The 12801-nt window shown below is 41.5% G+C and overlaps 1 protein-coding gene across 1 annotated transcript in view; it reads right to left on the minus strand.

Annotated features, from left to right (window-relative positions):
* Nucleotides 1–12801, minus strand: part of LOC105203997 — a 68692-nt gene that overhangs the window by 14414 nt on the left and 41477 nt on the right. The window contains exons 2-4 of the mRNA XM_039450840.1: nucleotides 5243–5555; nucleotides 3402–3887; nucleotides 903–1294 (exon numbers count right to left, since the gene is read on the minus strand). Of these exons, the coding sequence (XP_039306774.1) occupies nucleotides 903–1294; nucleotides 3402–3887; nucleotides 5243–5392 (1028 nt within the window). The 5' untranslated portion in view covers nucleotides 5393–5555. The remainder of the gene's footprint in view (nucleotides 1–902; nucleotides 1295–3401; nucleotides 3888–5242; nucleotides 5556–12801) is intronic.

The following is a 12801-nucleotide window of genomic DNA, read 5'->3' on the forward strand; positions in this document are numbered from 1 at the left end:
TTGACTGTTAAAAAGACTAATAACGTCATTTCATAAAATCAAATAAGTTTTTATTATACACGCAATTGCATAATTATCTACAAAAAAAAAAAAAATTAAATTTGTGTAAGTAGCGCCAATAAATTTCATTTTCATCGAGATTTTATTTTATTAGAACATAACAATAATGTACAAATATAGATAAATGCACAATCAGTATAAAACTATAAAGTACACGCGCAATTTGCAAACAAACGATAATCGTATTGAAAAAAAATTGAAATCACGCATCGATCGACGCTATCACGCGTAATCAGCTTGTAACTGCAAATTAAAAATTAAATCTAGCGTAAAAGGGCAAACACCCGTTTTAGTAATTGCGGGTCGGCGGGCAATAAAGTGCACAGAAATCGCGGATCTTTTCTGCTTCGCGGAACTTTTCTAAGAGTCGGCTTCTCCTTTAAGTGTATCGCCCTCGCTTCGGTCAATTCCAGACCGTAAGACTAGAAAAGCCGAAGAATTTGGAGAAAAGAAAAACTCTTCTTGAAAAAGGATACGCCGTTCGCCAACAACTTACGCAATTAGAAGTTTTTCCTATGAGAAATTGGATAAGTTCCGAGAGTAACGGCACAGCTACAGAAATATATCGGATACTTTAATCTTAGTTTCCACGCGTTTTGCTTCTACATTTTACTTTTCTGCAGCTCTACTTATTCGTTTTGTAATTTTCATCTGTCTGCTTTCAACCAGACATCTTCCAATCTGATCATACATCTAGCTAATCAATGTAACGATCTAATTTCAATGATTTTTTTTAGATTTTATTGATAATTGCGGTAAAATCTCTTTCAATAAAATATAATCTATCGATTGTAAATAGTTTTGGAGCGAGGGAGGGGGCGTAAAAAAAAAGTAGTACTCACGGGCTTCGACCTGCGCTGAGGCTTTCTTGACGATGCTCCCTCCTGCCATGAGGCTCCCTGCCGTTCAGGTTCAGGTTGACATCGCTGGCGCTACCGGAGGATTCCGTGAGCTTTAAGCCCGAGCTGCTGCTGCTCTCGTCCAGGGCGAGACGCGATTTCAGGCCGTTCGTGCTAGATCCGGAGGAGTTCGCTGATAGCCACGGATTTGTTCGGATACGGGAGCGTTCGCGAGGAGACTGCACCGGAGGCGAGACTAAGGGCGGGGGTATCGACGATGGTACCGGCAGATTATTCCTCGTCGAATCGGCGGAATAAGACTCCGTTCTGCGATGAGAGCTCTCCTGCTGCCTCTGCTGCTGCTGGTGTTGCCTCTGACCGTGATTTTCTGTACTCTGTCGATTTCAAACAAAAATGTAGACAAAGAGCGAAAGAAGAAACTAAGTTTTTATATTTCAAAGTAGTTTTATACTTATACAGTTTCACTGAGTTCATTAAATTTTTCTTTTTTTTTTGTCTGAAAAGAATGGTTTTGCTAAAGTATCTAAAATTTTATTTGCACTGAGACTTTTTTTAAATAAAAAAAAATATATATATATATTTACTTAAAATATATTTTAATGCGAGCATTTATTTGTTCCGTTTAAGTAAAAATATTTATTTTTAAGTAAATAGACATATTATCTTAAGTACATATATAATTTTGTATCTTTACATTTTTTACATTTAAGTAATGATTTTACAATTAAGCTAATAATATTATTAAACTCAATTAAATTTGTTAGATTAAAAAGTCTGATTATCTTAAATATAAAAATAATTTAACAGTAAATATTTTCTGGAAAGAAATAAAATATTTGATTAAAAATTATTTCTTCATTTATTTAAATAAATATTTCAATTAAGAAATTTTTAACTGCAAGTAAATATGTTATTAGGACCCACCGAGTCCATAATTTTGATTAAGTAAATTTTTTTGTTTTAAGATATTTTTTCTCTCAGTGCAGATATAGATCAGAAAATAATTTTGTTGGACTGTTAGCGCTGAAGAAAAAAATGCAAGATGTCTGCAGAGGAGAATTTTTTCTATCAAATTGTGCGTTACATAAATTAATTAATTATTCTTGACTGGAAGACATATCTGTTGGGGGACTTTTTCCTTATTGCTCCGTTAAGAAATGTGCGCGAAAATTAATTCGTTTATTCATTTCACCCGGCCCTTTAAAGTCGCGCCTTTATTATACTCGCCACGCTATCCTCTGTACTTTCACCCCTTATCGTCAACCTAAATCGCAAACTCGATCGTTTCTCTCCATTGTGCCGAAACGGAGTCGCGCGACGTGCAATCGATCACGGGCCTCAAAGAGGAAGGATTCATTTTTCACTCCTGCCACCCATTAACGCCCGATTTCCTGGCGACAATAATACATCTCTCTCTCTCTCTCTCTCTCTCTCTCTAGTCGCGCTAGTGAATCTCGAGGAAGAGACCAGAGCGAAGCAGCGTTTCCAGACTTTTTCACCTCGTGCGCACGTGCCTCGGGAGGAGCGCGACAATGTGACTAATACATATTTCTTCGCGACAAATAGCTGAACGTGCGCCGTAAGGGAAATGGGTCAGCCGCCTCTCATGCAGTTAAGCTCAGCATCCGCGGGATCCACCGAGAAAGGGATTCGCAAGACCTCTTTCCCTCCTCTTTTTCTACCGCGCTCCTTCGCGTTAATACATGCTACGACGATAAACGCTACTTTCGGAATGTGTATGTACCTCCCGCTCGGCGAAAGAGGCTGCTGGGTGTCGTTGAACTCGCGGCCGCAAAGACCCCGCGGCGAACAAGCGCGCCCCATGCAAGATGTCGCACCCAAAGGGTGTGTTTCAGCGAACGACGGTAATCTCCCCGCGCGACTCCGGACTCGAAGCGCACGTTTACTTTCGGCCCATAAACTATTTTGAAGCAAGGTTGAATGGAGTGCGACGCATTTGACGGAAGAGCTCTCCGCGCTGCACTCCTCTCTTTCTCTCTTATGAATACATCATACCGAGGCATCTCGAAACTCCGCTATAGCGGGCACTTTTGACGTTCCTCGTGCGAGATCTGAATTAGAATTTCGCCCGGGGAAAACTTTCAGCTGCGCGAGCGATAGTTCTTGATTTTCATGATTCTATGAGAATCTCCCGTTCAAAGATGCATTAATAAAAAAATCTTGGAAAATATTACAGCTGAATTTGCACGATTCAAGTTTCCTCGTTAATGGATTCTTTTACGTCGAGAGAAAAGTATTTAAGCAATTGCACATTTAACTTAATTACATAATATATTTCTCTTAAATACATAAATACTTGAAGATAGTCAAACAAGTTAAAAAATTTAACAACTTTTTTGTCGCGTGAATAATAATCATAAGTCATCAAATACTTTTCCCTACCGAAGAGAATACACATCTTTCGATGATTTTTGGACGCAAGATGTTGGACACATGTGCCTGAAATTCCAGAGCACTTACCTTTTGCGGCGTGCTCGTTCGTACTTCCGGCTGACCGTTGTCTCTGGTCATGTTCGTCGTGCTCGCGGATGGCTGACCCCTATCCTGAACTCTTCCATTTCCTGGTGAGACGTTACCGGCCGGAGGCAGATTTCCTGTATTGCCCGACGGCCTTTTCGCCCTGGTCTTGTTGTTATTGTTGTTGTTATTGTTGGCGGCGGTGGTGGTGGTAGTGGTGGTGGTGGTGGTGGTGCTGCTGCTGCCGTTGTTCTGAAAATAGTGGGTGCCGGTCCTGATGTTGATGTAATACTCGGGCGGAAAACTGGTGCCGGGCGAGGTGCCGTCGGTCGAGTAGCCGGTCGAGTACGCGCTCTCCGGCGAGGAGAGACTCACACTTCCGGCGGTGCCGCCGGAAGTGCCGGACGAAGTGGTCACTGTCGCGCCGTAGCCGCCCCCGTGCAACCGGATGCCGTCCACGTTCTTCGTTGGCGAGTCCAGCGGATGTACCTGCGAAGAAAATCAGAAGTTTCCTCTGAATCGTACTCGCGATTTGTATCCTGAAATTTTTTTATTAACCTCTATTTTGATCTGTTCTCTTTCCGAAATATGAAAAATATTTTTAACAAATAGAAATTAATAATAACATTTATTTAAAATGATATTCGCGTTTCGCAGATCGTTCGATAAACAATATTGGTCATACATTTATTAAACTAATAAATGTACTGAATAAATAATAAATAAAATGTCAAAAACACAAATAATATAATAGTAAATATTAAATACATATAATTACGTTTCAAAAAGGAATGAAAAAACTTGTTTGAAAAAATTTATTAGAAAATATTTTTAAGTTCGGATTTTTTCGCAATTTTCGAACAGCTTGCCAGGTGCGGCAGTCGCCCGATGACTGCACCCGAAGATACTGGCGGCAATCTGCAATGAATGGCGCAAGAGAATACAAGGCGAGTCGCCTGCCGGGGTGTGTCGGGAAAAGAATACTGAACCCTTTTTCTATCCGCCTCGCCTTAACGATAAGCGTCGACGTGCCCTGGCAACTCCTTCCACGGAAAACGCCGACCTAAGGGTCTGTTAGCGGAGAAACGGACGGGCGTAACGAGCAAACGCTGGCAAGCAGTAGGAAAATAGGGGAAGCACTTCGCAAACTAGTTTGTCGATAATGACGATGAATCCGACGTGAGCGTGCGCCTTTCGAGATACTTCAGAGTCGAGTACTCGCGTTGAGCGATCACGAGTGAAAGCAATTAAAGTTAGGCCCACGTAAAATCTCGCGATATAGACGGCTGTCAAAATAATAAAAAAGTTTTCCAAACTTCTGGATATCGTACTGGAAAGTTAATTTTATTTATCTCTATCGAGTGTTATATAAATGCAATTATATAATTATATATATATATATATATATATATATTTGTATTATATATTATATAAATTATATAATATACATTATATAATACATAATATAAATTGTAGAGTTTTTTAGACGTACTTGAAAAAACAGAGAATGTAATTAAGAAAAATACATTGAGAAAAAAAGTTGACTAAATTTTTCAACTAGATTAAATTCCTTCAGTTCAAATATTTATGCATTTAATTGTAAGCTAAACATATAAATACTTAAATTGAAGAAAGTTGATCAAATTAAAAAATTTAGTCAAGTTAACAATTTTTTCTCATTGTCAGTATAAGAATGCGTACAATTTAAATTATATAAATGTAATTTAATGTATAATTTAAATTAAATTACGGAATAGAAGGCATGTGAGAATCACGAAACATCAAAGATTTATTCAGGATCGTTTCGCAAAGTGATTGAGTGAAATCGTGACAGGGTTGCTCACCTGGTGCAAAGCGGGCGATCTGTTGGCGCTGTGGCTCCTGGGGGAGTTGCAGTTCGAGTCGAATCCCTTGTCGCCCTTCTTCCGGTCCTTCTTCTTCTTCGATCGCACGATGTGTGCCTCCATCCACGTGCGCAATTTCGTCCCGAACATGTTGCACACGAGTGTCGGCTAACGGAGCGGCGCCTCGTCGAAAATGCCCAAGTGGATAGAGGACTCCTTCCCACGATTATCGTCCTCCAGAACCGACTGCAATCGCGTTATTTGCGAGCACGTCCGCTGCTCGAGCGTTCCATTTCAAGGCGAAACAGGACCTCTGCAATGAGAGAGAGGAGACTCGCTCGTTCAATCTCGCTACGAATCGCGATGATTGCGGTGAAAAGGCAACGCGACGCCGAGATACGTCGGCAGACAGAGAAAATTGACACAATCACGTGGCAAATGTAAAAATCAGCAAAAGCGTTCTGGGATCTCATCAAATCTTTTTACACTAAGAGCTCTAATAAAAAATGTCACACAAACAGTTAGAAACGACGAGTTTATATGATGCTCATTAGTAGCAATATTAACCTTATTAATATCTGTGAATTTTTAGCCAAATATTAATTCAAGTTTAGTATAGTGTTTGTTATTAAAAATTTGTTAATGTAAAATGATACTTAATAAGATATTTTTACATTAAAATAGTGTCAGTTTAATTATTTTAATCCCTAAAGTAAAAAAAAATTTTTTTTTAAGCGTAAAAAAATTCCAAATTATGTGAATAAATTTTCTCTCAGAGTAATAACATTAGAAAAGTATGAGTAGCACTCTAAGTTAGTTGTGCAACAATTTAATAATCTAAAATTACATTTCCAGCTCTGATAAAGAGTTTCACTATCGAATGATACTCGGCGCATACTTCAGAACATAAAGGTAAAATGTATAAAACTCACAAAAATTATTATTAGATACAAAATCATTCATTTATTTTTTTGTAACGCACATATCGATTGCTGTTTACACATTAAAGTGTAAACGACTCGTATCATCGCAATCTATATCCGGCCAAAGTGATTACAAGCCATTTCGCGGAGCGCGATATAATTATGGTAATGTCGCAATCGATCCACCGATTCGACTTAATCATTACGCAGTAGACGATAGCAATCGCCGGTATTGGGTTTCCCCTGGGTTCTCTCGGATTACCTGCACGTAGATCACTGCACATCCTCTCGTCGCGAAACGATTATTACAGCCTCACGTTACACACGCTCCTCGTACCTCGCGCGTTTCTCCGGATCGTCAATAGCAACGTCGCGGTCGCGGTCATGCACGAAGGCTCGTGTTAACATGCTAAGTGACCCGTCGTCGCTTTTGCGCCATTTTTCTCGGTTCTAACGGCGGACGAGCGACGACGGGCCGTCAACCCGCCTCGCCATTCCCCGATCTCGCGAGACGATAAATCTGTAACAGAAGACATATGCGCGCCCCCATGTAAACTCCCGCCAACTCCCGCGTCGTGAAGCGTGGATTTATGCGATCACCAGGAAAAAAAAAAACTATCGCCATCAATTTCGTTTCAATGCCGACTTGTAAACCTATCTGCAAAAGATACGCAAAGTTCGTCGCTCATAAAGATTCGATAACGAATTCAGCAAAGCTAGGAAGAAGTGCGCTACTGGTACTTTTACTTCTTCTTTTTGTAATAATGGTTTAATGAGTGACTTGTCAAAAGTGACTCATTTCAATCCTGGTCTTGCTGCTACCGAAGAAATATAATATAAAAAATATAATATAAAATGCAGAGTTGAATTCTTTTGATCCTTTCCATCTCGGAGAGTCGATGAGATAAATTTCTTTCGCGTTCGTTGATTACCGAATCCAGTGAGACACTTGATTCTTCAACCGTTCTCATTGCGGCCAGGGGTAGTAATCAGCGGGCTAAACTTAATTAGGAACCGACCATCGGGGGTCCGAGAGTAATTTAACGGACCGGATAATTAATGCGCCACGTGTTCAAGGAGGCTGCGCTGATTTAAATCGGGATCACGTCAAAAATAAATGTTACAAAATGTATTTCGCCATTGTGATTCCAAGCGGAGCGATGTAGCCCGAAAATTTCGATTAAAGTTTCTCCCGTTTTAGAATTTAAATTTTAAAGAAGTGAGATTAAATCTCGTCGCCTACAAGAGCGAGGTGTTACTTTTGCGTTCTTATACTTTTGAGACACAGAGCCCCCTTCTCGGCCCTTGTAATATTCAATTACGCCGGACGAGTCCTCCAGCTTGCCGTTAGTTGCCGCCTCCGACAAGGAAATTTGCATAAACGCGATCGAAGGCCGCAGTTTCGGGCACGAATTTCGGAAACTCGCGGCAAAGTGATCTTTTTACGCAAATAAGCGGATAGGCGCTGTCACTGCAACTTTTAGGAAGCATCGAAAAGGTATTATAGTCGACGGAGCCGATCGAGTTTTAATCAGGGCTTTCCGTCGTCGTGCCGAAAACTCCTCGGGCGAAGAAGGAAAGCGGCGTTGAACGCACTTTTTGACGGAACCTCCCCCGCAAACTTGGGATTGTCACGCACGTCGGAAGTCTTCCGGACGTAATAACCTTACTGCGTACATAATTAGCGGCGTTAATTAAGCTTCGTGCGGCTGACGGATTTTGTGAGGCATTAAACGCGCGCTGGCGGAGTGTAGCGCACAATCACAAATCTCTGCTTCCGCCCTCCCGGCTTAAAAACGGCTTACGATAATAATTCGCAAATTCCTCTTTCGTTTATATTTCTACGCTTTTATACAGTCTCCCCAGCTAGCTTATAAATATCGTTAATATTTTAATACCGCTTTACGTCACTGGCTGGTTAATTCTCTTTTTTTTTCTTCCTCTTCCGTGTTCACTTCCCTATCTATCTAATCAATTCTGCTATTCAATTTTACGTTCCGCTGTAAAATTTACAAGCCTCTTGTTTTTACGACGCCGTATTTGTTCCCAGCAGTCACCCGAGGAAGAAACGTGATACGAAAGAACTCCCTCTTCTTGCCCTCTCTTACCGTATCGTTATCAGTTCTCGTATTTCTCTACTTCAAGTTGTACCGCGTCTTCCATCTTCTCGTGAAAATCCACAAATCGTCTTCGTTATTCCATACGCATTTTTTATTCATCCCCATCATCCACGGGGCAGACACGATTTCTCCTCCCTTGGCGAGAAACCATCTCACGTATGCCTCCCCGCGTATACATCGCGCGCTGTATGCAAAAGCTGCGCGCTATATGTGCGAGTTACAGGCGGATATATGTAAGCTTCGTCGCAATGCATATTTACTCGCGAAGCCGGGCTTCTCGATCCTCTGCCGTGGCGCTTATCAATCTTCCGACCAGAAAGGGCTTTTCGCGAAATAAATATTTCGTCGACCGCGCCCATGTCATCGTCGTCGTCGTCGTCGTCGTTGTCGTCGCGATTGAATCGTCCTCCGCTTCTTTTCTCCTTCCCTTGACTCGGCGGTTCCGTCCTACGTGAGCAGAAATCGGAAGACGTAGACGGCGGCGACGGTGACGGCGACGACGACGCACGGCGTCCTCGCATCGAACGCGACGAATTTCTCGCAGGGACGACGTCGTGACTGGAGACTGGATGAATCCAGGAAGAATCGAGCTTTGTTCGCGGAAAACCAGACCGACCAGACGATTAAAAAAAACCGGCAAGCACAAGAACGCGGCTGAAAGGGTAAAAAAAGATTTCTAGAGAGACCCTGAAAAAGATCTACGTGCCTCTCTCTTATCTGGCAGAATAAAGGGAAGAAGAGAATCAATTATTATTAAAAAAGAAATGTTAATCGTGTTCAGCTAGAAAAATCTAAAGACGATTAAATACTGCTTTGAACCAAGATTGCCACACTGAGAAAAAAAATTATTAAATTTTAATAAATATTTATTTAATACAAGAATCACTCATATAATTTAACTATTATTTTTTTAATATTTTTTAAAATAAATATTCATTTACATTTAATAAATTATGCCATTGCAAATATTCAAATAAATTCTTTTCTCAGTGTAGGTTTTCCAATTTAAATTCATAGCTTATTATAATTTAACACATAGAGCGAACTGGCCAACGAAAATCGATTGATTGATGAAGATTACGTGTAATACCGAACCTTCAGATTAATCAGCGAGATTTATTTCTCCTCGCTTAAGGTATGTTTCTTGATTAAAAGCTCTTTCCGAAACGGCGAGGAACATCTTACGTTTTCCCCTCATTTACCGTGAACGACGAGCACCGCGAACGAGCGCAGGTCGGATCTCTTAATCGCATCTGGCATCGCGACGCTCGTTAAGACGTCGCTCGCTCGCTCGCTCGCTCGCCCGCCGCGCCGCCCGCTCGCGATGATCCGATTGCGTATGCTAACGCGCAAGTTATAACGCAGTTAAATTCGCCATCCTCGCCCCTGTCTTCGTCTTCTTCGTTGTCATCGTCGAGTCTCGGGATTTCATTTCCATAATGTTTCGGCAAAATTTAAGGACATCCAGAAGGACGACCAACCTCCGGAACCTTGGGGAGGAATCCTCGTTAGTCCGGGACCGGCGTCCTCATGCTTCACATCCTCCGCTCCTCCCTGCGCCGCCGTGCCGTCATATCGACTTTGCGTGAACAAAGCGGACGCTTTGAACCACTTGCATGTATTCATGAACTTTGCACAGTTCGATAATTACTGAGTGGATGGACCCCTGTCTCTCCCTCTTTATCTGTCTCTTTCTCTTTCTGTCTTTCCTGGCATCGGCCGCTCGTTCCAGGTGCTAATTAGCTCCCTTTAAATTAAATTTTTGCTCCGCTCACGATTCCGTATTCATAAGCGCGTTCATCAAATACGTACATGAAGGCGGAGGAAGTTGCTTTTCTCTATTAGAATGAAATAGGTACGAGATTAATTTGAGAAAATCATGCCATTAACTCGATGTACTTTCCCGTATTATTTTATGTTAGTATAATATTTCATATAATAACATTCTTTCATTATACGTCTAGTATACGTCTCATTATTCTATTATTCTTCTTCATTTAACCATAGCTATAACTTCCTTCTCTTCACATCAGAGAACACTGAATAAACATTTACTTTTGCAGCAAAGGCAGTTAATGCAAATTATTTAATTTAATAATGTATTAATATATCACATTAATTTATGTATTTTGAGCTTTGCGCACTGATATCCAATGAACTAATTCAATTGCTCGATTATTCTTCACTATTCAATTATTTTATTTCAAAGAAGAAAGTGCTCCAGTAGCTAAAAGGGTTTAAACTAATATATGACACGTTTCCACGCTCCAGCGGAAAGGTCGAGACGGAATTTGAGAGGAGAAGGAGTAGTTTTCAGGGTTAACGAGGACTCCTTTGGCCAGGCAGTTGCACGGCAGTATCGCTGTATCGATGAATGATCAGAGACAAGAGCTCGTTAGTCTCGTTAGAGTTCCGGTGGTCGCAAACGGCCCGACGGGGAGGGAAAGGGGGGCTTCGAGCGAGCACACCCCCTATGCACCCTGTATAATGCCAGCCCCTATAATTTATCGTGGTCGAGCGGGGCGTGTAATAACGATGATATCGGGGGGTAACTTCTGGCTTGATTAAAGCGAGACTTATCGCCCGACTAGCGCCGAGGAGACACGCTGCTCCTCGTCGGGAATTGTGCCTCTTTCGGCGGACGAAGGTTCGCCAAGTCAGCGCGAAATTCGACGCGGGTCATCGTACAAGCGTAATCCGCTTATCCGAGTCGCGTAGCAAAGTATACCTGCTGGAAGAGTATAACTACTTCCGAAACACCCATTGAGTGCTGCGCTACGATAGGGGAGGAGGATGACCTTCGTGCCTTCGCAGCTACTACTTAAGGTGTAATCTGCCTTAAGCGGTCTTAAGGGAGGAGTTTATTGGATGTACACGTGAGCGTATCCAAATATTGAGAAGGAACTTCCTTTAGTATGGAGAAATAATTTAGAAGGGAGTGTGCCTAAGAGCGAAATGAACGCGGAACGTTACTAACGCTGCCGTTCTCAGTGCGTAAATCGAATCCCCCGGAATGCACGGAATATTAAGGAAACTTTCGGCGTAACACATCGGCCATTAATCATCGTGCCCCGTTGCGGGGTAGTCGCCTAGCATTTCCCCTCGGTGAAATGGAAATTGCCCTAATGCGTGTACAGATGATATTCCCCGGTATACACGGGTAGAATTTCAGAGTACTTGTATGGAACATAGTGATTTTCCATACCGCGAAATGTAGCTGCACGAGAGAAGGAGAGAGAGAGAGAGAGAGAGAGAGAGAGAGAGAGAGAGAGATATCTTCGTGCAGAGGGTTCGAAAAAAAATGGTAATATCCTCGTACCTTAGCGTTGAAAATACATCAAAACCGAAAGCCTGGAAACCTCTTACCAAAATTAAATTTGATTCAGTGATTTATAGCAGCTCGTTGATTTCTAAAATAACAAATCTCTAAGAAATTTCTGATCAAATTTCTTTACGCGAAAAGATCGAGCGCCAATTGATTACGTTATAACTGTCTCTGCTTTTTTTTTATAATGGAACACGTGGTGCGCACTTATGTAATTTAACTTTTATTTTCGCGCGGTTGGAGCCATCTGCAGATATCCCTTCCTTTCCTTTTCTTCTCCTACACCGTTTTTAATCTAACAAGCGTCTGGTGCATCTTGTCCACTCCCGGTTTAATTTAGCAAATGTGTGTAATAACTAGTCACTTACTTTCTTAAAAAAAAAACTACTTAAATGTTTTGAAAGTGTCAGAAAACTTTTTATACCACAGAGAAGTGAAAATGTATAAAACTAAATTTCTATAGCTTTCACGTGTAAAAAAATTCAAATAAAATACGTATCTAAAGTAATGAGTCTCTAAACAATCTTTTGTGCGACTCTAGAAACAATGAAATCAATTCTTTAAGTCTTATAATTAATATTAAAAATCTTACATGTATTTTTCATTAACTCTTCTGATTAGAAAAGGCTAAAGAGAAGTGCGTATAAGAACAACATCAAAAATAAAACTACCGATAAAACACTTTCCCCTGTCTTTCGAATTCACAACACCCTATATAACGCAATCTTCATCTTCGTGGCTACTGCCGCGCCTGCGGAAGAAAGTCTCCTTCCCTTTCCGGCTTCTTTTTTTCTTTTAATCTAACAGACGCCCGGGGAGTTTCGACGCTGGCTCATAACGGACGGTACACAATATATAACGCCGCGTTAATTACTGAGCGCAGCGGCCCGAGGGACGGGATTTTCGCGATTCGACGAAAATTCACGACCCTCAACTTGCCGGCTCTTAGAAGCGTGTAAACGACAGTAACGTCGCGTGTATGTTGAGCACGGTTAATGCGCGGCACGTGACGTCGGTCATGCGCGTGTATAATTAGCAGTGACCGTTTCATAGCTGTTAATAATCAAACGTTTTGCGTGCGGAGACGCCGTCGTAAAATTTGTATCGACTGATTTGTAACTTTCGACGGATCTCCGGGACCGAGGCGCGCCTTTGTTAAGGCGGATCAACTCGTCTCGTCACGTCGATTAA

Source organism: Solenopsis invicta, chromosome 6 (assembly GCF_016802725.1).
Source record: "Solenopsis invicta isolate M01_SB chromosome 6, UNIL_Sinv_3.0, whole genome shotgun sequence".
Taxonomy (NCBI): Eukaryota; Metazoa; Arthropoda; class Insecta; order Hymenoptera; family Formicidae; genus Solenopsis; species Solenopsis invicta.